This window comes from Zeus faber (assembly GCF_960531495.2).
Source record: "Zeus faber genome assembly, chromosome: 15".
Taxonomy (NCBI): domain Eukaryota; kingdom Metazoa; phylum Chordata; class Actinopteri; order Zeiformes; family Zeidae; genus Zeus; species Zeus faber.
In genome coordinates, this window is record NC_137194.1 from 6,064,595 (window position 1) to 6,092,244 (window position 27,650).

Consider the following 27,650-nt stretch of genomic DNA (forward strand, 5'->3'; position numbering starts at 1 on the left):
TCCGCTCCAAAGGTGGCGGAGATCCGGAGCCAAGGAGAGACACCGGAGGATGAGCGCAGGGAGCAGCAGTGGGAAGGGAGGAAGGAGGGGAGGGCATGACAGTAATTGTCTACCTGGCGAGGGGGATGTAGGTCTGGGCCAGGGACCAGCAGGACCGCAGGGCCGGAGAGGACGACTCCTTGAGCAGAACCACGCTGAGCCTCCTCAGCCACTCCAGCCAGTCGTCTTTGGACACCTTCCTGGCGGCGCCCCAAGCCTGCGTGGAGACAAGGGAGCCGTGAAGCGGCGGAGACGTTTTTTTTTTTCGAGGTCGCTGGGAACAGACGGGGAGACGCTGACGCTGACGCCGCGGGGAAACTAAACGTGAGCGTTTTCAATCTATCCTTGAGGACTCTGCTGAAATGCCTTGAGTAAATAATGTCAAGAGCAGTTTAGTGTAAACACGAGGCCGTTTGAATACAAATATAAGTTCACGTGTTTATACGGCGATAGATTTCTGAAGAACAGACCTCTTTTCTGTTATGCCATAAATCAGTTTAACCTTGCAAAATGCTTTTACTTTATCATATATACATAGGTTCATAGAGCACTCTGCCAAATGTTTAGCGTATTACCAGCATGTGACTTACTGTATGCTGAGGGCCATCGATCCTACACGACAGCAAGGGCCAGAGAATTTACTCAGGAGGAAATGCAGTGCTTATGCATGTCATACTGTATACAGTACCAATGTCAATATGGCAAGATTTGCAGCAGCTCCAGGATGATTAACTATTCAAGGAGTGTTAAAGTACTTTCGGATTCAACAGGCTGATTTTCCAGGGATTCAACTATTTAGACTTAAACTTAATTTTAGTCGTACACCAACCTCACATTTATACAGAAATTGAATCACACTTAATTTCCGTATAAATGACTTACACTGAAGTCATTTAAGTATTCAAGACTTAAGTGAACTTGGATCTGAAGGTTCTTTAAAGTCTCTGTAAATTCAATTCCCAAATTTGTTTCCAAACACATTATAGATGTGAGAAAGTAATTGTTAAAAACATGTGTAAAGACTGTGAATGATGTAGTACTGAATTGGCTCGATGACATAGAGCAGTCTCGCTTGGCATTACCCCTCCCCTCACACTATATAAGAGAAGAGCGCATTTGCGTCAGTGCCTCTCCATCTCAATCCTGAGCTACTACAGCCTACACCAGTTTGCTATCTAGCTATGGCGCCAGGCTTGGGCCGATATTCGATAATATTGAATATCGCAATATTTGCCACCATATGCAATTTTCATAGTATCGACATATCACCACCTCCCCCTGTTCATCTGTCCGTGGGACCAGTATGTACAGTATGCAGTATGATGCGCAGATGGAGGATTTGGGCATGGTGGCGCACATGGGGTGGAATGTGATTAAGTTGCAGCTCCGACAGTACAGTGATGTGCGCGCCAGCGACAGGTTGGGTTGTGTTTCTACACCCTCTCCATGCGTTACGCGCAGAAAATAATCTTAACGAGTCTACGAGTCGTGCTCCGTTCCTCCGCGCCCCGCCCCCACACTGTTTTTGGTTGTTTTATTTGGAGGAACGGGGCACGGCGATCAGGGCCCACGGTGTGGGGACAATATGTGGGGACAATTCACACAAATAAAAGTTTATTAATGATTTCCCTTATTTATAATTCCCCATTGAAATTTTATCACTGTGCATTTTGTAAGCTTCTATCTGTTTTATCCTGTTATTGTAATGCACACTGACTGACTGGTGAACGGGAGATCCTTTCCGCACGTACGTTACGTGAGCGCCCACTCGCAACTTGCGATCTGTTCTCTGGCATTAAAGGTTCACCGTTCCTCCAAAGAAAACAAATACAGAGTGTTTTTATTGTAATTTAATGAAACCAAAGAAGCGCAGAGCGCAGCCGTGCCCAGTCAACGCGATGATAATATCGTGTATCTCAATATTTGAGTGGGACTGCATCACAAAATAAAGTTTGGGATATCGCCCAAGCCTTTATGGCGCCTTCATCCCGCATATGCATCTTCCCTGGATGCCGGAATGTACATGACAGCTCGGTCTCCTTATTTACATTTCTGTTCCGTTCAGCATCAAAACAACAAAAAACAGCCAGCTATTGGCTTTCTGTTTTGTAAATGTATGTATTGGATTAGTGGTATTCGACACTTGAGAGATGCTGCACCTCTCCTGAGATTGGACGTGGTTTCGGCGTCTTCAGCAAACACGCCCCCAGCATCTTAGAACAGAAGGAACTACCTTTTTTCCCATGATTTTGAGACCAAATTTTATATAATTGCCGATTCAAATTTGGCTGAGTGGTAAATAACACATTTTTCTGTGGTATGACAAACAGAGAACACATATTTACTGTTTTCCTAATATCTAGACAATACTCGGGATGCCCAGTACAAATGGCTGACCTTCTGCAGTGCGGTGGTGCTGACGTGCAGCTTCTTCATGGGCCCTGCCTCCACCGGCCCGCTGACCAGCGTGTCGCTCTGGTTACCGCGCAACTGGCGGTGCTGGAAAATAAGGGGGTCCTCCTCCTCCTCCGCCAGGGTGTAGCCCTGGTACAACCACAAGCATGAAACAGCCCCGGTCACACCTTCAAAGGCACTTTTGGTCATCGCAGTACAGAAAAATGTTGTGAAGTTCAAAGTCAAGGTCTGGAGATGCGTTTAGGTTTTCAATGGAAAGAGAGCGTTTCTATTTCTATTCAAAGACTATTCAGTTCCAGGTACGGACTGTGACATGGCCCGGCTGATCCGATCACAATGTGACTTGGGAGCATCCAAACTCCAAGCTCAGAGGTCAGCCTGAGGTGAACCCACACACAGAGTAAGCATTGTATAAAAACACATGGTCTTGTCGATACTGATTGACAATCTCTAGATCATAGGTGTTCGAGTTCATCCACTTTTATAAACTATACTTTGAGGGCTTGACTGTAAATAGTTATTGTCGTAACTGAAATGACACCGCTGGGTTTCAGATTGAGGCTGGTGAGGGACATATGAAACCATCATTCTTGTGCACTAACGACTCTGAAATCTTTAATATTGGTACATATTGTTCCATGTGTTCCTCCTCACAGGGTGTTATGTCCAGAGCACACCTCAAGTCTTTGTAGCAGACATGGAACTCTTTGGAAGCTCTATTTATATATACAATTTTGTTTGGTTTGTATTGTTTATTTTCCTTGATTTTCCGTGTTTGAGACATCTAAAGAGGGGTAAATGAAGACAGAATTTTTTTTTGATAATATGAAACTGTAAAATATATATATATATATAATATATTATAATAATTTACCATGTATATTTAAATTATATACCAATTTTAAATGTATATCAAAATTACATAAAAAAAAAAAAAAAGAAGAAAAACAAAAACTTAATTGACAAAACCAACCTTGACGATGCGACAGATGAGGATGTCGTAGCGCTGGTGGTTGATCCGGTGCTTGAGCATCACTTTGTTCACCATGGGGATGAAGATCTGGTACTGCAGAGACAGCAAGGTGGAGGGGGCAGGAGGGACGGGAGGTAAACAACAGGGTGGCAAAAGGGCGGTCTGGTGTGTGTGGTTTGGTCTCTCTGATAGAAGCACAGATGAATGACAGCGCGGTCGTACTCCTGGCAAACCCCACAGGGGGGGCCCTGGGGTATCGGAGCCCGGACTCTTTCAAGTCAGCGGGGCCAGATGTTCCTACATGTGGTGCTGTGGTTGAGGAGGCTGGACTGGGTAGGTGGGAGAGGACGGGGGGGTTACTCGTGACCTCATCCATTCTCATAAACACGTCGCCCCACAACCCCGGCAAATGGTCAATGACATCAGCAGCCCAGAAGGAAGTAGTAAAACCCGGGGGGGGCACAGGCGAATACCCCCTGAGAGCAGATTCTGACATACGGTTTGACTGAAACCAGCAGTGAGGCTGGAAGCGTGTCTACTGAATAATAACACGTCTGACAGAGCTACCTGGTAGTGTGTGTGTGTGTGTGTGGGGGGGGTGGGTTGTACCTTCTTGCCCAGCTGGAACACCAGCGAGGACAGCGTGTCCATGGAGGTGGAGCGCAGCTCGGGCGTGCTGTCCAGCGTGCGCACGATGGGGTGGATGATGCGCGAGGCGTAGTCGGTGAAGTCCAGCGACTCGGTGAGACGGTCCAGCGTCTCCAGGGCAACCCTGGACCCCAGCACCAGGGGAAGCAGACACCGGCTCAGAGAGAGTCGTTTGTTGAAAGTTTCACTTATGACTTATCACTTATCTATCTGTCTGTCTGTCTGTCTGTCTATCAGTCTGACTATCTACCTATCTATCTGTCTGTCTATCTATCTATCTATCCACCCATCCATATATATATAAGCATTGTTTAAAAATTTTCTATTTTAGGTATATTTTTCACTTTTTTTTTTCCCACTTTATTTGGCAATGTAAACGTACGTATGTTTCCCGTGACAAAAAAGCCCTTTCAATTGAATTGAATAGAGAGAGACACTGAAGAGAGACTGAAGATAGAGAAATGGAGAGAGAGAGAGAGAGAGAGAGAGAGAGAGAGAGAGAGAAATACTTGTTCCAAATGTTCTTACATTTGGAGTAGTATATATTTGGGATGGCCCAAAGCCCTGGAGTATTTATGAACTACTTCCTTCCGAGTGCCCGAATGGGTGCTTGCTAAAAATAAAATAAAAGGAAAATGCAGTGGGGTATCTCAAAAACTCATCGCAGTTTTGGGAACAGCACTTAAAAAAAAAAAAAAAAAGAAAATTCCCTAATTCACACGTTCACCGCCAAACACTTTTCAAACATTTCCCTTTTGTAAACAAACAAAAACAAAACAAAAAAAAAAGGGTGTGTCTTTGCGGAGCACTGACTTGCGGGCCTGCGGCGGAACGTCCGAGGCGTCGAACAGCTTCACGATAGGGGGCAGCAGCAGGTGGAGGTAGTCGTCCAGATTGGCGCCAAACAGCTGGATGGCATTGAGGAGCTGGGAAGAAATAAAAAAAAAAAAAAAAAACTTTTTTAAAAAGTGTGAGGGAGTGTGGCGGGGATCGACGACTTTCATTCCCATAATCCAGCTGTGGAAATGTCGTCTAAAGAGCGTGTAGGTGTTTGATGGGGGAAGCCCTGTGGCAGTCCCGTAGTGCTGTCGTATTGTCGTACGTTATGGGGCATGTGTTTCTTGGGGCGTTTTTTTTTTTGTATTTTTTTGGATGGATGTGGATGACGTATCATGCAGCCAGCTAATAAAGACCCCCCACCGCCTCCTCCCTCCTTAACCCCCAAATCCCATCCCATCCTGAGTAAATTGCACCCGGCGAGACTGCAGGAAAGCCGAAGTGAGGGCATGTGTGTGTGTGTGTGTGTGTGTGTGTGTGTGTGTGTGTGTGTGTGTGTGTGTGTGTGTGTGTGTGTGTGTGTGTGTGTGTGTGTGTGTGTGTGTGTGTGTGCGCGTGCACGGATTGGGGGCTGGAACCAGACAGCTCCCGAAATGATGGAAGCGTGTTTTCTTTTTCGGACTAGAGGGTAACTCGAACCCCCCCCCCCCCTCGAGCCCCCTGTTCCCGTCTCTGTGCACCGCAGTAGGGCCCGGGCCCAGGTGTGGTTTATGGACTAACCCAGACAAGTGGGCTGCCGGGTTATCTAACACCCCCCACACACCAACCCACCCACCCACCATCCCCCGCCAGACAGGGAGACGAAAAAAAAAAAACCCTGTAGCGCCGCAGAATGCAGCGTGTGCGATGTTGTCCTTGCGGCCTGAACGTCAAACCGTGATTTAGGATCCGGGTGGGGGCGAAAGAGGAGAGGGTGTGTCGGTTCTGAGTGGCGTCAGTGGAGTGACACCTCACATGGAGATCTCACCGACATCCAACACCGACCGTAAACACGTCGAATCACCCCGTTGAGTTATCCGTAAGCCCAAGGTGAGCGGCGGCTAAGTGCGCGTCGGCGGATTGACGGGGGGGGGGGGGTGGGTTGCCGAATTCGAGCCTCTCGGCAACGCTGGCAAAATAAACCCATCGACTTTAATAACAAAATCAAGGCAGACATATTATCTGGCAATTTAGCGGTTTTCTTCTTTTTTTTTTTTTTTTAAACAGAGGTCTAGTTACTTGCTTTTCCTTTTAATCAGTAAGCAGGGGACGAGGGTTAATGGAGTCCAAACAAACATCGGTTTGAGCGGCGCACGCTGTGCTGACAACTGGGGATGTGCCAGTAACTCCTCAGTCGCCGCGGGAACTGATTGGAGGCACCGAATGAGTGAGTTAACGCGTGCAAGCTGATGCAGAGATCAAACTCAATCCGTCACCGTGGGAGGGCGACGCCATGCGGATTCGTGCCTCGCGTGTGGGGCAGACTCCTTGTCCGCGACAGGGCTGAATATCTACGCACATCCCACCAACAGCCACTTTGTAGTTCCGTATTACAATTTCTCAATTTCTTCTGAAGCTCGAAGCGGCACTCCTCCGTGTGGGGTGGATTACACGCCGAGTCGCAGAATTCGATTTGGAACTGCAATGTTTTGGTTTTATTTCCCCAAATCCGGGGTGGATCTCATTTTCGCTCCCAGACTGTGAGACTTTCTCACTTATTAAGTATATTTCTCTCGGTCACTAGAGGTGGTGGGGATATTTTCCATCCCGGGGCGCTGTTATTCTTTTCTTTTTTTTACGTTCACCCATATCGACAGCCTTCTGACTGCCATGAGCTACGCAGGTTTATCAAATTCACCGCAGCTGCCTTTCAGTTCTTCCGTGTGCCAGAACTTTCATCACGGCCGGAAAGGCGGACCCCGCCACCAACAACGGAGACAGTTTAAAGAGGAGCGTGTGCAGAACAAAAATACATTTAATAGCTGTTTCTATGTAAATAAATGCCTTTTATGTGCCGGCTAAAAAAGTATAAGTATAAAATAATCAACAAATAATCTAAATATTCTCACGGATTACCACTTTAACTATGTGTTTCCGTCTAATTTGCTTAATTAAGTTATTGCAGCACCATATAATGATGTAATGATTTCTGTTTTGATTAGCTTTGGATGTTGCATCTTATGACGAAATAACGTGCCCTGACTACTCCCCAAAACAATGCAAATTCACTCCTGATGTTGGGAGCCACAGCATTTTCTCATTGCCTGCCAGCATCAAATTAAGGGCGTTGGCGCTCCCGATCTGGGCCTGTCCCCCCGTGCCTGTCCCCACCTTGATGGTGACGCTGCGCCCGGTGCTGTTGTCGTGCATGAAGACGCGCAGCATGTGTGGGATGAGCTGGGGCAGGTAGAGCTTGAACTCCCCACCCAGGGCCACCACGATCTGCTCGATCAGCAGGATGATGGTGTTCTGCATGGGGTTGTTTGGCGTCCAGTACTCCTAAAGGGTGAGACAAAAGAGGAATTAGCACTATGGAGTAGCGGTTTGAGGTGCAACCCCCCCCCCAAAATATGCCAAAAGCTCCTTTGGCCTGTGGTCACCACCAGTATCATGTCCCTGATTCAGCTCTGAAAACAATAACATCTGCCTTTTAAAGCAGCATGATGTAACTTTTGGTATTTGGCACCCCTACAGTGCCGGGCACACCACTGGCCTGTCCCCCCTGCGCTGTCTGGGAGGTGGAGCAGCTACGTTTTGTATGAGCATTAGTACCAGTTTTTTATAATTTATCGGTTTATATTTTGTAGAAATTTTACCCGGCAAAAAAACGTAATTACCGGAGCCCAACTCAAGGAAGTGATGTAGTGCCGTCACTAGTGACGGACTTTTCCAGCGGTTTTGTACCCGAACACCTAAGTTATATAGTGCAAGAATAGGCGTTAGGGGGGGGCGGGTGGGGATGAAAGAGCTGCCATTCGCCATATTACAAGTCAGTGTACCATGAAATGATTTTGAAGCTGTTATTTTAAGGTAAGAAAAGTTACATAGGGTTGCTTCAAAAGACTTGACTAAATCGTAACATAACTGTGAAATGGTAGAACTTAATGTGGCAGTGTACTCAGAACCAAACAAAAAGACGTCTTCGCTTACAGTATACTGCCTGCTTGAGTTCGCGAACAAAATCAGGATAAAAAACATTATTTATTATCCAATACAGGGCCATAAATTAATTGAAAAACTAATTGTACTTATTGTATAATTGCAATGAAGGAAGTACATTTTTCATGTTCATTTGGGCATCAATATGTACTCAGCCTTTATATTACGGGGCAATGTGGAGCTGAGGGGACCCTTTGATCAAATCGCTTCAAACCTTTTTCCTAACTGTACGCCTGGGGCAAAAGCAACCCACACATAACTAATTTTAAACAAGCTTTAGGTCATTGAGGTGATGAAAAGTAATAACTGACCTAAATTGGCGTGACTGCAAGTTCGCTATGGAATTCCCCCCCTCCCCCTCGCCTGGAACTTCCAAATAAGTCAGGACCAACACTACGTCATCCACCTTGCTTCTGGTGCCTTAACTGCTGAGGGAGCGCGCAGGTCGGGGAAACTGGGTCAAAATGAGATTCTACCAGTAAGAGAGCGAGCGAGGTTTGGACAGAGATTATGTGTGCCAGAGGCCGGGGGGTTGAACGGAGACCATTTCCTGTCGGGATTTGACATCACGTCTCGTGCGCGGCTCCTCTCATGAGAGCGTTTACGGAACGTTCTGGGCTTCAGCCTCTCTGTGTGTGTATATAAGCGATATTGGGACTTTGGAAGGGGGAGAGAGTCACGGATGTCGGAGTCACGCCATGGGACAGGCTGCCGATAGGACTCCGGCTGTGAGATCTGGCAGAGGTGTTTTGCCAATGATCGGTGGGTGTGGGGCGCCGCCCCCTCTTGCTCCTCTTCCCTTTCCTGCCTTGGGACCGAGTGACTGTGTCCTCAATGGCTATTCCAGCCCCCTCATCTGGATGCATGAGGTAGACTGCAGCGAGTAAAAAAAAAAAAAAAAAAAAAAAAAATGAATAGATCCTTTGTTTCTCTGGCCATTTATTAAGTCATGGGGGCTGGTGGTGCGAGGGCCCAGTTTTCTCAACTACCTCTTTCCAGGAGAAGTTCCTGCCATAGGTTCAAAATGTCACGCAATCAAATAAAAAAAAAAATGCATATAAAAAAAAAAAAAAAAAAAAAGAGTTCATAATAAAGCGCTTATAATAATATAATAGTCATAATAGAGAAGACAGAGATAGTAATTTGTTAGAAACTGACTGAGCAGGTTTGTCTAATGTAAGGAGGCCAACCTCTCCACTAAAGAACAATGTTAAAGAACTTAAAAAAAGTAATTAAAACCAATGAAGTAGTTCACATTTGACTTTTTTTTGATCAAACCTATATTATTTGAACATACCGTGAGAAGATTCAGATATTAGATATAAGACCTTTCTAGTTGATATCAGATCTCCCTGGATAGGCGATAATTGTTCAAGCCAGGCTTTATTACAATGCCATATGGCTTAAAAAGTATAACTCTTAAAAAATATATAAATTGGAAACTTGCATAATAAATTCAGTTTTGAGTAAAATGAATCACATTTTATTTAGTCTAGTCTCTTATGTTTTGATTTGCAGAAGGGGAAAGGATTCAATAAAACTCTGAAAAACCTGATAAAATGCAGGGTTCGGGACCTTTTTTTCCATTGGGGTATACCAAATAAAGACTGACTATTTTGTAAGTTTCTCGTTTGCAAAAAAGGAGATTTAAGTTACGTTTTTTTTCAGGGTTTAAATGTTTGCCCCATTGGACTGCAGAAGAGCAGTAAGAATTTCAATAGTAAACTTTTCAGCTAGGTTGCGCTATGAACAGTTCCAAATGATGGGAACCAACTTTTTAAGAAGACCTTGCCTGGAAAACAGAGAACTGATCCTTTAACCAAAAGGGGGAGGGTGGAGATGTGATAGAAACGGATCCGATAGATCTCACATTGGGTTAATGTGGGTCACCATTTTAAAGAGGGCATTGGATGAAGAGCGGGGAAATGTACATCAGCTCTTTGAACTGAAGTTGAGCGTTTCACAGCCTTGTTGGAACCAGAGTGACTGGTGATGCTGGAACTACACACAAACAGAGAGAGAGAGGGACTGTCAGGGCCAATTTTAAAAAAGCGGCCCACTGTAAATAACATTATTTCCCCATACTCCCATTACCACTGCCTCTTATTTTGTAGTGTGTGTGTGTGTGTGTGTGTGTGTGTGTGTGTGTGTGTGTGTGTGTGTGTGTGTGTGTGTGTGTGTGTGTGTGTGTGTGTGTGTGTGTGTGTGTGTGTGTGTGTGTGTGTGTGTCTGTCTGTGTGTGTGTGTGTGTGTGTGTGTGTGTGGGGGACGTGGAGCCGAACAGCATCCAGGGGCCCTGAACACATTACTTCTAATGAGGGAAAGTAGAGAGCAGTGCAACTGAGCGCAATTAAGAGTTTGCAGCTGTTTGTCTGACTCACACAGGAAAATAAAAGGGGAGGGTGTTGTTTGGTGGTGGTGGTGTGTGTGTGTGTGTGTGTGTGTGTGTGTGTGTGTGTGTGTGTGTGTGTGTGTGTGTGTGTGTGTGTGTGTATGGGAGGGGGCTGCGTTTGAGCCGGGGTCCAGCCCGAGCTACTCACTCTGATGAGGGTGAAGATGTCATCCATGTAGGGGCGGATATGGATCTTCACAAAGCACACCACCATTCCCATCTGTTGGAAGAGGAACTGGAGGAGAAAGAACGAGAGAAAAATTGAATGGCGACGGGGTAAAGGCAGGGAGATAGAGAGAAAGACAGAAGGAGAAGAGGAGAAGAGCTGGGGGGGCGGGGGGACGACAGTTATAACCAAAACAAGATGACGGGGCTTAGGGTGGGCAGACGTCAGGGAAACTCGTCCCAGGGTCAACGCTTTAGTCATGGGCGCCTGGCTTTCGATTTCATAGCCTGGACACACTCTCTGCGTTGAATTTATTGGATGGAAAAATGTGAAAGAAGAAGAAAAAGAGGTGGTGGAGGAAGAAGAAGAAGTGGTGGAAGAACGTGAAGAGGTGGAGGAAGAAGAAGAAGAAGAAGAAGAACAGGAGAAGAAGAAGAAATGGTGGAAGAAGAGGTGGAAGAAGAAGAAGAAGAAGAAGTTGTGGAAGAAGAAGTGGTGGAAGAAGATAAAGAGGTGGAGGAAGAAGAAGAAGAAGAGGTGGAAGAAGAAGAAGGCGAAGAAGAACTGGTGGAAGAAGAAAAAGAAGAAGAAGTAGTGGTGGTAGAAGAAGAAGAAGAAGTGGTAGAAGAAGAAGAACAACAATAACAAGAAGAAGAAGAAGAGTTGGAAGAAGAAGTAGTAGTTGTTGTGGAAGAAGAAGAAGAAGAAGAAGAAGAAGAAGAAGAAAAGGTGGAAGAAAATAAGTGGTGGAAGAAGATGAAGAGAAAGAAGAAGAAGAAGAGGTGGAAGAAGACGAAGACTAAGAAGAAGACGAATAAGAAGGCGAAGAAGAAGAAGTGGTGGAAGAAGAAGAAGAAGAAACAACCTACCTCCCGGATGCTGGCGTCACACACCCGGATGACGTTGAGGAAGGTGGGCATGACCTGGGGCAGGAACTGCACGCACTTGAGGCCCAGCGACTTGAAGATGAAGGTGACCGCCTGCACCACCATGGTGTGGTGGGTGGAGAGCGACGGGTCCCGCAGGATCCGCATCAGCGTCACGATGGCCACCGCAGGGTAGAACTCGTCCAGCGGCAGGTTGCCCATGTTCACCAGCATCTCACTGGTGCTGTAGTCCGCTGGGAGAGGGTGGGGCAGGGTGGAGCGCAATATCAATAACCTCTTTATTGTGGACGCAACCAAATGTGCCCTTGGCATTTGACGCACCCTAGACCGAGAGGCTCCGGGCACCAGCTCCACACGGTAAGAACCCGGGGCGGCCGGGATTTGAACCAGGGACCTTCTTTCTGTGAGACAGTGCTCACCACGGCGGTTTAGGCTCATTTTGGTTGCTTGACAAGTGAGAATTTAAGGTGGAAATCCAGAACAACTGTCTGTGCTGGATGACACTAAGTCAGGGACAGTTTTTTGTTTTTTTTTGGTTTATTTTTTATTTTTTGCCTGGGGTCACTTGAGGTCATGGTTCCGGTTCTTTGTTGTGACGGTTCGTCCAAATGGAGAGTTTACCGACCGCGACGCGCGACGCCGGTTCATCAAGTTCACAGCGACTGCCTTCGACTTCTTGCTCAGGCCCGACCTTTCCATTCCTGTTGGGGAAGGCGAACCCCTCCTGCCAACAGTGGAAACATATATAGAGGAGCACACGGAAAACGCTAACATATGGAATGGTGCTTTCTTGAAAAGTGCAATATTTAAAATGAAAAATAGATTTTAAAAAGCATTTCATACGAGATTTGTTTGTACAAAATGATCTTACAGAGTACCACTTCAAATCAAGAGAGGCCAATACTAGTGTGTTATATTCTCATTCGCCGCCCGCTCCATTTCTGCTTGTTTACGTACGTTAAAAGCTGGGAGTGACCGACATGTACTGGATCTGAACGTACCTTCACGTCATGTAAACAAACATGGCGTCCGAACAACTTTGACATTACAGGGGGCTGAGCGTGAAGGGCCGCCTGACGAGCAGAACGGAGAGCATGAAAACGCAGATCTGAAACATATCGCAGCAAATGGCTGACGTGCTGGGGGAATATGGAAAGCGGGTGCAATTACCGGAAGGAAAAGGAAGAGAGCGACAGACATTCATAATGCCGCTATTAACCTCATTTCTTGGCCGGTCCGGTTCGCCAACCGGCCAGAAATCTCTCGCCGGTGAGCAAAACTGAATGTGGACACATTTGGTTTGAGTCCACATCTGAATTTTGTCATGCGTACATGAAACCGTCCAAAGAAAATTAAAAAAAACGTTCTCAACTCCGTTGTCAAGAAATTTGATTTCCAAGTGCTATATGTTTTATGAATTCCATTTCAACATTTATGTGTTTTTTAGTTTTTTTTTCCATCCAAACAGCACTTTCTTGGTCACTTCCATTGATGAAGACGAAAAGATCCAGCAGATGAAAACTCAGCACCTTGTCTAGGGAGAATCAATTGCAAATTTGCCGAAAGCAACGAGACATCCGCTTGGCCAACAATCGGTGGTAATTAGCAATTTAAAAAACTCTATTTCGGCAAAAAAAATAAATACCAAATTCTGTGTCACCTGTATGAGGTGTAATGAGGACCAGTATGATGTACACATACAAAGAAAAACGTGGTGGTCTGTTTCCACATTCAAAAAAAAAAACAACAAAAAAAAAAACCTACTGATCTCAGTAGGGGTCCATCAAGTCAACTTCAGACATAAAAGCACTTTAAAAACTACTCAAGTCAACCGGACAAATGAGTTCAAATAAAACACGGCAGACCGTAAAGATATAGGAGACGTAACCCTGACCCCGACACGGAGACAAAGCGCGGCACAGCGGCTGAGTACACCGCCGACCCAGCCTCCATTCATCGTCACGCCGAGCGTGACGGGAGCGGGGAGGCGGCCGCTCTGTTTATCCGCGTGCGGGGGAATTGAGATTTATTAGCCGACCGGGACGCGCGGCCATGACAGACGTCTGGTATTCCCCGTTTCATTGGGCCGGCGATGGGAGTGCGGTTTCAGCCGCGGTGCTCTCTTCCCTCCCCGTGTCCCGGACCGTCGGGACCGTCAGGATCCTCAGGACCGTAGATATAGTGGATCGGCGCACCGCCAGCAGGGCAGGCCAGGCCAGCCGTGCGAGGGGAGTTTGTTGTCATTGCGGCGCCTAGATTGATGATGACAACTTGAGGGATGGCGGCGGCTCGGTATCTTTATAACAGACAAAAACACTTTGTTTGGCCGAGTGGAGCTGCATCAATATGGGTAAGTGAGGGAACGGCCGCAAGGACGATTTTTGGCGGTGAGCAAAAAAAAAAAAAAAGAAGAAAAACGGCCAGGACAATAAATGTGTCTTTTAAAATGCAAGCACTAGCTCATCCAGCCGCCCGCCTTGACGTCCCGCAGCGATTAGCATATTTCTTGAAGTCAGGTGAGGGGGCGGACCGAGATGACTGCTTCCTCGCTATAACAGGAGCCGCACGGTGGCTGCCAGAGCTGGCTGGCGTTGCAGACGACCACCCACTACAACAAAAAGCCATAAACAAAAGGGGAGATATATGTTGTCGTCCCCCCCCCCCCCCCCTCGTTCTGGCCACGGTCGAGTAAGTCTCTAAACCAACCAACTGCAAACTATTACCATGAAGCTCAGATAAACGTCCGTCCAATGCAAAAAAAAACAAAAAAAAACGATGCACGTGTCGGTTATACAGTTGTGCGCCGCACCGAGGCACATGTATGCGTGCACCGAAAGACTCCGAAAGACAACAGGAGTTGGTCGGTCCTCGTGCTGTGGTCGTCTTTCCTTAAAGAACAACGGGCCGAGGAGGCTGTCTTCTGTCATAGAGGAGGCACAGTGAAGACCTTTACGGACAACGGCGGTAATTAACAACAGTGAACGATCCATCTACCAATGGGAGACAAGGTTTCGTTCAGCCTTGTCTCAACACCGGACATGCTGCCCCGTCAGGAGTTCAATGAAAGTGATGGGGGGGGACAAATGCACAATGTGCGTCCACTGCACAAAACTCACTCTATTTTTCAGATAAGGCCAAAATTCGAAGAGTTATTTGTAACTTAATATATAAAATATATATATATATATATATGTTTTCAATGCCCTGTTTGCGAGCACTATTTTTTCTTGCTGTGCTAGAGCCGATCGGTTCCTGACGCATCCCTCGTTGGCGGTGTTGTTTCTGGTCCACGTTATAGAAAAGGCAGAAAACATCAACATTGGCCAAAGAATTAAGAAATGTCAGACTTTGAACTCAAGGAAGAATTCACATTAACTGACGAAGAACACATGTATGAAGCGGCATACGGGGAGTGATTGATCTAACGCAGATTGTGGACTCGTCCCCCTGTTGGTCGCGCTGAAATCCTGATGATGGGAAAGGTTTGGCGTGTCCGCTACGGAGGAGAAAAAGGCTGAACCGGCTCCGGGAATGAAACCTGCCCACGTACGACATGACACCGCTCTATAAACGCAGGTGCCTGGAACACTATCCGTCTTAAGTGGGTGACTGTGATCTGCCCGTGTCTCCGGTCCAAACAGTTCCCAAATCTACATGTGTCAATGGCTTTTCCGTCTGAGCTGGCGGGGGCCCGCCCTGCAGGGGCTTTTGTTCGGCGGACTTCAGACGCCGGTCGGCGCTTGCATTCGCCCAGACTCACATGGGTTGCGCACCCGGCAGCCCGCGGTAACCGTGGAGTTAAAAAATATATATAATAATACTATTAGTGCAGGGTTAGGGCCTGCCAAAACACTGTTTTCGCCTGTGCCGTGCAGCCCGGCGGCTGAGCCGGGCTCTGGTGCAGGCTGGCTGCATATTTATTAACGGTTGTAAAATGTGGACGTTAAGCAGAATAAGAGCCTCTCTGAGGCTGAACCCAGGCAGGATTTGGTCGGCGTGCCGTCCGCCAGATTCAGCACCTCGCGTAATTGAAGCCGAGAATAATTTAACTTTCTCCCGAGAGGAATACAAGATCCTGTGTGTGTGCGTGTGTGCGTGTTTGCGCTCAGCTTCATCATCCGCTTCCCACCGAGCCTTTCACGCGGCTCAAACGCGCACGGGCACGCCAGGAGGAAAAGGAAAATAAAAATCGTTACCGGCTCGCGGGTAAGACACGCCACTCGGCGCTTGAACGTCGAAGCCGGGAGAGCCGAAACGAAGCGATGGGCTGGCGTTGTGGTTGTGATCGCGCTATCCTCAGAAAACCGAGCGTACCGGTTAGCGGTCGATACCAACACCTTGACTTTGATATGTGATGCTTTTTTCCGAAAACCACTTTTATTTCAAACCAGAAACACTCCTTTAGAGGTCACAGATCACCGCGACAGAGTGGGAATGTGCCGAGCGTTTTCAACGGCATCCCCTTTTACGCAGAACGTTACAGTACGCGACACGCTGACATTTACCCCACGAACCTACCGTCTCAGCTCGCAAACATTGACACTGAATGCGCGAACGAGCGTTTTTTGACACTCGATACGGCGGATATAGTTCCCTCAAAAACCCTAAAAGCGTCAAATCCCTCCCGAGCCCCAAAACAAATCCCGTTTTTTTTACGAGCGGAAGCCCGGGACGGACGCGTGACGGCGCGAGTGCAAATGCACGGTTTCACGGCGGAGTGATTCATTCACACAAGAGTTGACTATAAAGTCCGGTATGGTGAGTGCATAAATAAAATATAAAATAAAAGCGCAAAGACTGCTGCTCAACTTCTCCACATTCATCGGGCGCTGGTGGAAATCATAAAAAAAAGCCAATAAAAACATAAAAAAAAACAAAAAATAAAAAAAACCCTGTCAAGGTACATTGAGGGATATTATGTGCGAATAAGGACCACACAGCCAGACAGAAAACAGTCTCGTGTTGATTTAGGGACGGTAATGCTGCCGCTACGGTGAGAGGTTAATGATTCGCTGAATCACTGCATCACTGATTAGAAAGGGCGTTTTAAGAAATAGAAGAAATATTGATTTAAGACCGAGGGGGGAGAGAGAGAAAAAAATAAAAATAAATAAAAAGGATGTGTTCCCGAATTAGCAGTTCCAGTCGGAGCAATTAAATGAAAATGAATCACGCAAAATGCATCGACGTTATGTCATTTCAGCGCTGTGTGTGTGTGTGTGTGTGTGTGTGTGTGTGTGTGTGTGTGTGTGTGTGTGTGTGTGTGTGTGTGTGTGTGTGTGTGTGTGTGTGTGTGTGTGTGTGTGTGCGCACGCGCGTCCTACCGGAGTCCTGGCTGGACTTGGACTCGGAGAGGCTGACGGCGGAGGCGTCCCGCGACTGGTCGATCATGCCGATGTTCACCTTGTGCTTGTACGGGTCCAGGGCTCCCAGCAGGCCCAGTACACGGATGGCCTGGATGGAAACAAGTCAAAACAACATCACCTTCTCCGTTCCTCCTTTTTTAACGGCTTTTAAAAAAAAAAAAAAAAATCGGACGCATCGCTGGTGACGGCGCATACGGCGGTGACGGATATAGCTAGAAAAAAAAGGAGATTTGAGAATGATTGCTTTCTGTTTATTATCATTATTTTTGTAATAACTTCCTTGGAAGGGAATGTGTAGATATGTATATACAGTACAGAGAGATATATATAAAGAGAAGATTTAGGAAGGATCAGTAAATATGTATGTAGGTATGCATATATACAGTACATGTATATTTATATATTGAAATGGGTCTTTGAAAAAAGAGACAATATAATTATTGCTGGAAATGAACCCGACAGTGTTTCAAGGAAAATACATTTCAAAATCCCATCCGCATCACCTCGTGAGATAAACAGGGAATAATGCTGCAGCTTTTGGACATTTATCACGTTTCATCACGAACCGGGATGCACAGATACCACTGTGGGGTTAAGAAAACTGGGCTGGGTTGAAAAAAAAACCCACACAATTCAATTCTATTGGTTCGATTTCGAAATTGATTCGAAAGTTGTAATCTCAAAGTTGGAAGTTATGCAACCGTCTTTCCGTTCAAAGTTAAAGACCACGAAAAATATAAATTGAATTGAAATACTTAATTTCTGTATTAGAAAATATTATAAATAAAATTTTGTAATGTACGTAAATATTTTTGCGAAGCACGTCGGATAGTATACTACAATTTTCATTATTTATAAAACGTCAAGATATATCGGCATAGAATCATATGGCGAGCCATATCATCGCTTTAGGGTTTAATGGAATGGAGTCGTGACCTAAATCCCATATCGTCCAAACATAATGGAGCTTACGGCTCAAAGCAAGATCCTGGTGTTATCTCTCAAACGTTGGGACCATTTGAGCCGATATCAGATTTTGTTTTAACTGTGAATAAGGCAATTTACACACACACACACACACACACACACACACACACACCCACACACACACCCACACACACACCCCCACACACACACACACACACACACACACACACACACCCTCAAATATTGTTTTTTTTTTTGGGGGGGGGGGGTCAAACCTCTCGCCGGATGCCCTGGTTTTGCTCCGTCTTGAGGAAGTTGAGCAGCACCTCCAGGAGAGATGGGTACTTGCGGTAGGGCTCCACCACGTAGCCCGTGCTGGCCACCTGCTGGCCCAGGGTCCACAGCGCCACCTGTGGGGCAGGAGCGGGGCGGGGTGAGGGGGGAGGGACAGTCTCGCTGAACAAAAAGAAACCCAACACATATTTTTGCCCTTGCGAGACGTCTACTTTGAAAGCTCCACGCATTAACACCTAAAGACAAGAAAGGTCCAATATTTAACAGTAATAACAGTTTCCATCTGATGTCATATTTTAAAAGATGCATTATCAATTCGTCTCAGAGCCACTTACTTGACGCTTGGCCAAGGAGGAGGAGTCCTGCAGCATGTCCATGATGATGGGGAAGAGCTCGTCCATCCACTTCCTCATCTCCAGGCCACTCACCTGCACGGGACGGGTGTAGCGGAGCCCATCGGAGGGGATTATTTTTTAGGTAAAGAGGTCGACGCCCCTGTTACGTGTCAACGGGTTATTTTTTGCAATTTAGGACAAAATGGGACACATACATGTAAAGACTGAGGGGGGCTGTGACTGTTTACCTAAACTTAACCCTAAAACCTCAATTTTAACTTGTTTAAAGGCACAGTCATATTTTATTTGCCTGTTGCGTAAATTGATCACGGCATAGCCGCAGGGGGGGTAATCGCTAATTCAATCTGTCGAAAAACAGGCCGTCTCGGAGGGAAAGCGTCCCCTTTGGCAATGTTGGTGAAGTTCCTCAGGCTTCCTCTAGGGGGCACCCTTTGTTGCCAAATGCCCAATCATTACTGATTGCGCCTTTAAAAAAAAAAAAAAGAAAAAAAACAGACAATACTGACATTTTTCTTTCTTTCCATCATTTCCTGTCCTTCCCTGAGTTTCCTGAAGCCTCCAGTGTTGCTGTGACTTTCTCCTTCTCCTCCATCACCACCACCTACACTGGTGAACAGCGCTAGCCTGATCCTAAACCTGCCACTCTCTCTCCTCTGGGGGAAGCAGCTTGAGGCCTGGGAGCGGCTGCCGGTGGCCTGGAAGCGGCGGAACTGGAGAAACTTCTGGAGGCACTGCTGGAAAGGGGCACTAGCTCAGTTTACTGCGAGTCCCAAACGGCGTCGCTGCATTTGGGGACTATCCCGCACGTTAAATCACGGAGGTCAATCGAGGGAACGATTGCTTTGCCCTCACTTTGACCTTCGGCCAAACTTGCTTCCTCTTTTTCTCCCTCGAGTTTTCTCCAAAAGGGAAAACGCGGTTAGTCATCAAACATCGCATATTCCAAACAGTCTGGCCGTCATAAACAAAGCAGATTCTCACCAACACTAGGCTATTAGTTATAGAGCAAGATAGTGAGGTCAACATAGCAACCACTCAAACAGGACGAGGAGGATTTTTCTATGTACAGGAGGCAGCCCACTCTCTCAACAGACTTCGGTGTGGCCTTGGAAATGGTTTTATTTCAGGACATAAGGATTTATTTCACGGTGGCCTTGTGCAGTTGGATAATCATGTCCATTTTTACAAAGACCTTGAATTCTTTTTTTTTTTTTTTTTGATTTATCAATTTTATTTTATTTTTTTACTTTCGGAGCTAAACTCAGGTTATTTGTCAGAAATGCATGGCGGGCGACTTTGGAGCCAATGTACCGCAGCAAACATGAAACGGCTCCACGACGCTGGAGGTGGCCTTCGGGGTGAGCAGACGATTCCTACATTTCGGTTCTTTTGAGACGGGAGACTTCTCTCTAAAAAAAAAAACGTCCCTAATTGCACGGCAAACGCGAGAGTGTGAGAGTGTGAGAGCAATTTCAACCTCCCGAACGTCTTAAACATCTGCAAATATTTCACACCCTGTAAGCTGAACAATTACGCCCCTTAAACCTTCGCAATTACTTGTCTGCAGCAGCAAATAATCACATCAAAACCCCGACTTACAAGGTGTCACCATGCGCTCCCGGCGTACTCCCAGTGGCAGGCTACGACCGGGGGTTCTGCACAGCGAGCTAAGACGTTTGATAAGTTCCTCGCCCGGAGCGCAGGATATTCTACGCACAGTTTGGCGGCGGTAGAATGAGGGACCTTCTTAGAGAATGCAGCTCGGGGGAACATCGTTTCGACAAAGCGGAAATGTCGGGGGGATATTTGGATGAATCTGTTTTCGAAGAGCCGGGCGAAACCTCTAAGCCCTACCTGAGCCAACTCCCCAATGGTGGCGAGGACGCTGATGACCACCCCGGGGTTCGGGTCGGGGTCTTTCAGCTTCAGGATGAGGGCCTGGAGCAGGGGGGGAGGACACGGGGGGGGCGGTTAGTGATGGGGAACCACTCAAAAGGCGAGACGACGATCACCAGGCAGAGGAGCACCTTGAGGATGGGCTCCATGTAGGGACGTATGAGGCGGGGGGCATTGGACACCAGGTGGCCCAGCATGCGGGCGCTCTGCTCCTTGTTCCGGCCCACGCCGCTGTGCTCCAGCTCCGTCAGGATCTGGGGGGGGGGGTGGTGAGGGGAGAACGGCTAGAACTGTAAACCGGCTGTTTTCAAGACGTTAAGGCACTAATTTCGACATTTTTTTGAGAGATTTTAAAGTGGGCAGTGGGTCAGAACCGTGGCTGTAAACCAAATAAAATGCATTCTGTTTAAGATACTGTGAGAGACGGCACATATTTCACTCAGTATCATCAAAAAAATATATGTATATATTTTTTTTTTTGGACATTTCACTGTGTCGATGTGACGAATAAACCTCTTGAACAGTACGGTGTATCACTGCCCTCTAGAGGAATTTGCCTGAAATTGCAGGAGGAAAAGACAGGAACACAGTTGGAAGGACTTGACGTCTACCGATGTCGACCTGATGTCTATTTTGCAACCACCTCATAATTAACTGACCAGCGCACGTAGATTAAAACCGCATATACTGCGACTCAATCGGAGGAATACCAATCAATCTTTATTTTACACACAACTGTTTGGTTACGCAAGCACATGGGGAGATATTTCCATAAAAGACGGCAACATTTTTTCATTTTCAGTCTGAAGTTGGTCTCTGGTCCCACAACCTTCTGCGATATAAACGGTCTCTGATAGATCTATCTTGCAACCTTGGACTCCCAAAGCCAAAACAACATCAAGAAAAGTAGACGTACGAGGGACCAATGACCCGGCGCTACTCTTCTCTATTCTCTGGAACTGTTTCTAAAAACAATCAGGACCTTCATCCTGTGGAACATGACCCCCTAACCCGTCCCCCGGGAGCCCTACGTCACCTGGATGAGCATCTTGCGCAGGAAGGGCATGACGAAGGCGGGGTTCATGCTGCTGAGGCGTCCGATGGTGCAGATGGCCAGCTCGCGGATCTCAAACACCTCGTCGTTGAGCGCCACGAACAGGGCCTGCAGGTTCTCCGCCTGCGCCAGGTGCGCGTCGAAGCGCTCGTCCAGCGACGCCAGCACGCAGTAGCGGATGTCCGGGTCTGTCGGGGGACGGGGACGGAGGGGAGCGGGGGCGGAGGGTTGAGGAGCGAGAAAGGAGGTGATCAGAGACTCAAATCTTGCAAGCTCTTGTCGCGGGGTTTTTCAACTAGCGGCCCCCTGGGACCCAAATGTGGTCTGGACGTTAATGAAGACTGGCCCTCGGAATAAGATAAGTGAGCAAAAACACACCACAAAATGACTGTCTAAAATGACTAAACTTCCTCAAATGAAACAAGTTAGTTTCCCTCTCATCACATCAATTGCTGATTGTTCCGATATTATATTTATTCACTCAATTTCTGTCCATTATTATAATTTATTATTTTTGAATAGTCTGGCATATTATGCATGTGTTATTTGGAAACGGGTGACAAAATGATTCTTGTTCATAGTTAAATTAATGTGAGAAATACTTCATGCCTGAAAATCAATCATTTTGTCATAGAAATAAATAAATAACATAATATAATAATATAAAATCTTAAAAATGACTCTTCCAATACTAAAGGTGACGTACTAAAATAATGGCATAAAATGACGAGAATTCAATCATTAATCACAGTTACGCATCCCTTCCACATGCACTTCAATTCATGCACTTATCAACGTGACCCGCCCCACGCCCCGACACCGTGTTCCGTGTTACCTGGGTCCGTGATGCCCACCACCAGCAGCTTGCTAAGCACGTCGGCCACCACCTGCACGGCCGTCTGGCTGACCACGTGGCCGTGGCCGCTGATCAGGTGGATGGAGGGCGTGAGCAGACGCGAGCACGTGCGCGCCGCCTCCATGCGGATCTCCTTGTGCTCGCTGTTCAGGAAGTGGTCGGCGCAGTGGCGCACGAACTGGGTCAGGGAGTGTCCTGGCGGAGGGAGGCGGAGAAAAGGACACCGGTGAGCGAAAAAGGAAGGGTGGAGGGAAGTCTAGGGCTGGGTTAAAAAAAAATAATAATAATAATATATATATATATATATATATGTATATATACACACACACACACACACACACACACACACACACAGTAAAATAAAAAAAGGATACAAAGTTAAAATAATAACATTAAAAATCGATTTAAATGTTTAAATTCTGATTTCATTTGAAAAATTGGAATATCCATATTAAATTAAATACTCCCCTTTTCACAAATCAATTCAGATAATTTATTTCTTCTACATTAGACTGAAATTGTTCTGGGAAATATTTTTGTCTTGAATGTCAGATATTGAAAAGCTGATAGCAATTTCCATGATGCATAATATTTCGATATAGAATCGTATCGTGAGCCGTCTCATCCACATCAAGTTGAAGGGACATTGAATCAATGGCATATCGAAATGGAACCGAATAGTGAGATCCTGTCCTAATCCCAGGCTTCATCAAGCCACCAAGTTATGGCCTAGAACATTTTGTTTTTATATTTAGAAGAAGATTAAAAAAAAAATGAAGGACGATTCCAGAGGCAAGACTTCCCCTCTGTCTGTAAAATCAGAAATAAAATCAATTCCTCATTCGCGCCGCAGGTTTGCTCTTTTTGTTGTCGTTTTTTTTTTTTTTTACCCTCAAACTCGAAGCTGCCCAGCGTGCGGAGGGCCAGCGTGATGCTGCCCACGTCGCTGGCCTCGGGGATGTTGGTGAGGCTGGGCGAGGCCAGCTGGTGGGCCAGGCCCTTGGGCATGCCCGGGTGACGCAGCGGCTTGTGCATCAGCACTAGCGACAGCATCTTCAGCAGCCCGTCCTGGATGTCCTTCTTCAGCTGCGGGATCTGCCGACTCAGGTCGTACAGCACCGCCGTCAGCGCCGGGCTAGGGGGGGGGGGGGGGGGTTTTGACAACAACATCATCATCATCATCATCGTCATCATCAAGTGAACAAATACGCACTGCCACAGAAAACAACATGTTCAGTCAAATTCCATCAGGGCAACATGAAAATAAAGTGTCCCTCCATGTTTGTTTTCCCCCAAACAGGTGCTTTCTATAAAACAACAACGATGTCGCGTCATCCGTGATAATAAAATGTCAATGATTCAGTCCTGTGTTCCACAATGGAAGATGAAACTGTCGGTTAGGCTCACGGTTTGTTCAAACTTTATTAATATTACACATATCGCCTGTTCAAATTGCACTAAATTCGCCACTGCATGTTCTTGAGTCCATAGCAATATACCCGCCATGTATGGAGTAGATCGGATGAACACTTGTCAAGATAATCTAAGAACATGCATACGGACAGACAGACAGAGATTCCTTCCTTTATAGATAGATAATATTGAAATATTGAGATATTATGAAGATTATATTGTATCTTGCAATACTGTCGGCAGAGATAATAGCATTATGAATATTTTATATCAACACACTCAAGATACGGCAGAGTCTATTGAACAGGTAAAAGGATACTCCATTAGGGGACATTAATTTACAAGAGCTAGGCTAGTTGAACCCCTCTGCAGCCATTCGTTGAGCTAACACAGTTAGCATTGGAGCCCGTCAACCTTTCGGTACTGGACAAACAATGTTCAAATGGGTTTTCACCTTCTCTTCTGAATATGGGTAGGATGGACAAAAAAAGTTTTGATCCCGAATAACTGGGCTATGCCTTAAAAGATTTATATTCTACCTGAGTCCCACAGCCAGCATGGGCTCCAGAAGCTCCTTGATGTCGGGTTGGATGACAGGGCCCAGGGCCCTGGACAGCATGCTGATGCAGGTGAACACTGTGGCGTCCACTTGCATGGTCTTCTGCCTCCTGGAAGAAGTGCCAGATGAGAACAAGAGATGTCAGCATATTATAATATCAGCAAAGGGCACAGCCTATTTGGGTGTTGCCGACAACTGACTTGTGTGCAAAGTCCTTGGGCGGCAGGGCGGCCTTGATGATCTCCAGGATCTTGGAGAGGTAGGGATGGATTTCTGCCCTGACGGCGACCACCAGCAGGCCCAGGGCCTGGAAGGCAGCCGTCCTCTCCTTCTCCTTCTTCAGGCAGCCCAGCAGGTAGCCCATGGTGTCAGACAGGTACTGGTCTGTGGGGAGCATGGAGGAAATGTCTACGAGTCTATAAATGCTGATGCCCTAGCATTAAGCAACGGCCAGCTGCTTGCGAGAATCAAGGTTATTATCATGAACGGAAATTCAAACTGAAAGGGAATTTTAAAACTCAGACCTTTCATTTGTTATAAATACTTTCTGCTTGACTCATGGAAGATGTCCGGTGTCCAAAAACAAGGAATTGAATCCGCTAGAAGCGCGATAAACTCAACCTCCGGCGGATGCAACAACCGCTTTTTACTTTTTTCGATTTTACTTTAGTATTTGAAAGTAAGAATTCTAAATTTAGCTCAACGTGAAACCAAACTGAAATAGGTGGAATAGTTTCTAAAATAAAATAAAAAGAAATGAAAGAGATGAAAATTGAAATAACTAAAAAATAGTGGCCAAAACACTGAATTAATCTGGAAACAGTTTAGAAAGTAAAAATCAATTGGAAAAGCTGAAACTAAAATAATCGAAATACATACAAAGCTTGATGTGATGCATTATTTTTTTCCATTTTTTTCTTAACGTACTCTTCAATGCAAAGAAAACACCAGCGTGCCTTCTTGCTGTACCAAGTCAATGGTGAGTTTGACTACATTTGAATACACTCGTTTATGGCTCTGGGGATGCGTTGGAGAGAGGGAAATAAAAATGCTGTCAGTGTGTCGACATGGTGTTGGTCAACGCATCCCGTCTTTTTACCCCCCAGTCCTACCTGTGAAGGTGTTTGACTGGAAGGCGGCCAGGCGTGGCAGCAGGTTGAGTATGGTCATCTGGATCAGAGGGTTCTTACTGGTCCTGTACTTCAGCACCCAGCGGCACACCTGAGGCAAACACACAACACAAGCACATCAACGGCCACGTCACACGCATTCAAGTAAAGTAAAGAGAAAGGGCCCTTGCGGTGACTGAAACATCCCTTATGGAGACTGAAACGTCCCTGGTTTCCTTGGACACAGGGCTCGGCAATATGGCCAAAACATCATGAGATTTTACTTTTTTGTAACGGGACGTCACAGTATTTGGATCATCAAATTCAAATGACACATAGTATTTGTTTCCCATTTTCCTTCCTTTGTGAAGCCGTAGCAAGATTCAATCATTGGCTTCAATTGACACCGGTATCATAAAAAAATGTAATATTGCTTTGTTTAAGATATATAACTTCACCCTGTCCCTCCAATCTGTAAAGGTTGTGTTATTACATAAAGTGTTGAATTATTAAGGATGCATCATTAAATGTTGAATCGCCCACAATAAGCAATAACCACAGCATTACGTAGGGGAAGGACAAGGTTGAGTTGAGAGTAAGCCGTTTAGCAAAAGTCTTAATCCACAGGAGACAGAGGAACATACATTTTTTTTAAAGTCCAGAGAAATGACTTATCATGCATATGTTGGAGAAATGACAAATTGGCGCTGATCTTTTTGTTCTCTTTGCCTTCCAAAGTGAAGAAGATGAGTATCACAAATGAGCCTTTGTATTTTTATATTTACACATGTAGGTTCCTATGCCGACCACGGACAAAAGCTTAATAAGTTATTACAGAACGCTGCAAAATATGCATAGTTTTTCAAGATGTTTCTGACAAAATGCATCAAGCTATTACATAATGATCTTCCTCCTCCCATGAAACCCAGTTGAGCAGCCTGTGAACCGCCTACCTGGTCGAAGCGCTCCTCCATCAGCTCGCGGCAGTAGCGGCTCTCCACCAGCGAGGTCTTGGCGGGCGCGGGCGTGGCGCCGAAGCTGAGGAAGCCCTGCGGCGAGCTGTAGCCCAGCAGGCCCAGCAGCGCGTTGGACTGCTGCGGCTGCACCGACTGGAAGCTGGTGAAGGGCGTGATGTGGCGCGGCTTGGTGCCGAACCCCATCAGCTCCTTGCAGTACTTGTCGTGGACCAGCTGCTGCTGCGTGATCTCCTCCATCTCCTCGCGCATGCGCTGGCGGAAGGACCCAAGAGTTTAGAGTTAAGACTTAATGCACGTTAGGCATCGGGAAATATGTTCAAAACTTTATTTTGTTCTTTTTGCCGTTCTTTGAAGCCATCTTGACACTAGGGTGTGGCGGAAGATGCAGATGAGAAATACCATAATTTACTTGACATAGTAGTTTATCGTGAAGTTTAGGGAGGCATATACCATTTTTTTCCGAACAGAGCAGCGGTACTCAACAAATACTGAAAATTTACGTCACGTGATCTCAACGACTTTAAAGACCGGTATTTGGACCGGATACCAAATACTACTGTCTGTGCTACCCTAGTGAGGTTCGAGTACAGCTTGTTACTCCACCCTTGGATTATGCCAAGACACTCGGTGAAATGTGTCTGAAGAGAGCCCCCACCTCTCCCTCCATGCTGCTGATGCGAACCAGCTCGTTGAGGATGAGGAGGGCGCCGTGGAAGCGATCGTCGCGGTTCATCCCCTTCTCTTTAGCCAGCGTCTCATCGAAGCCCTTCTCTGCTTCCTCAAAGGTTTGCTGTGAGAGGATGAACACACACACACACACACACACACACACACACACACACACACACACACACACACACACACACACACACACACACACACACACACACACACACACACACACACACACACACACACACACAAATGATTCACTAGAGGACGCGAAGGGAAAAAAGTTGTTTCACTCGAGAATCCTTTATTTTACGATAACGCAATCGATTGTAAACAGCGCCGGTATAAAAAAAAATTGGGAAAGTCCTCGTTCTTCGTCTCATCTGCTAGGTTGCATTACAGTACAGTAAAACCTTGTTTATCTGTTCCGTTGACTGAAAGATTACTTAACATTTACTAAGATCGCTGCTAAATCTAGCCACAAAGTTTGTTTTAAACTCGGCTGAACACAAAACGAAAACGTGGAGCCCGAAAGATTTAAATGCACATTTGTAAAAAGACTGTTTCACACTTTGCAGCAGCAACAGTCTAGGACCAGGGAGCAGGCGGGAATGTGATAAAAGCTTACAAAAATATAATACATTTTTAATGTGAATTAATCTTTATTAACTAAATC

At 46.2% G+C, this 27,650-nt stretch overlaps 1 protein-coding gene across 1 annotated transcript in view; it reads right to left on the reverse strand.

Annotated features, from left to right (window-relative positions):
- Positions 1-27,650, reverse strand: part of mtor (mechanistic target of rapamycin kinase) — a 91,465-nt gene that overhangs the window by 59,539 nt on the left and 4,276 nt on the right. The window contains exons 6-26 of the mRNA XM_080015947.1: positions 26,958-27,092; positions 26,279-26,554; positions 25,329-25,437; positions 24,417-24,600; positions 24,197-24,325; positions 23,135-23,379; positions 22,224-22,439; positions 21,371-21,576; positions 20,466-20,588; positions 20,293-20,376; positions 18,418-18,510; positions 18,064-18,198; positions 16,820-16,949; positions 11,478-11,728; positions 10,591-10,677; positions 7,223-7,390; positions 4,889-5,001; positions 4,037-4,199; positions 3,428-3,520; positions 2,437-2,583; positions 114-256 (exon numbers count right to left, since the gene is read on the reverse strand). Of these exons, the coding sequence (XP_079872073.1) occupies positions 114-256; positions 2,437-2,583; positions 3,428-3,520; positions 4,037-4,199; positions 4,889-5,001; positions 7,223-7,390; positions 10,591-10,677; positions 11,478-11,728; positions 16,820-16,949; positions 18,064-18,198; positions 18,418-18,510; positions 20,293-20,376; positions 20,466-20,588; positions 21,371-21,576; positions 22,224-22,439; positions 23,135-23,379; positions 24,197-24,325; positions 24,417-24,600; positions 25,329-25,437; positions 26,279-26,554; positions 26,958-27,092 (3,230 nt within the window). The remainder of the gene's footprint in view (positions 1-113; positions 257-2,436; positions 2,584-3,427; positions 3,521-4,036; positions 4,200-4,888; positions 5,002-7,222; positions 7,391-10,590; positions 10,678-11,477; positions 11,729-16,819; positions 16,950-18,063; positions 18,199-18,417; positions 18,511-20,292; positions 20,377-20,465; positions 20,589-21,370; positions 21,577-22,223; positions 22,440-23,134; positions 23,380-24,196; positions 24,326-24,416; positions 24,601-25,328; positions 25,438-26,278; positions 26,555-26,957; positions 27,093-27,650) is intronic.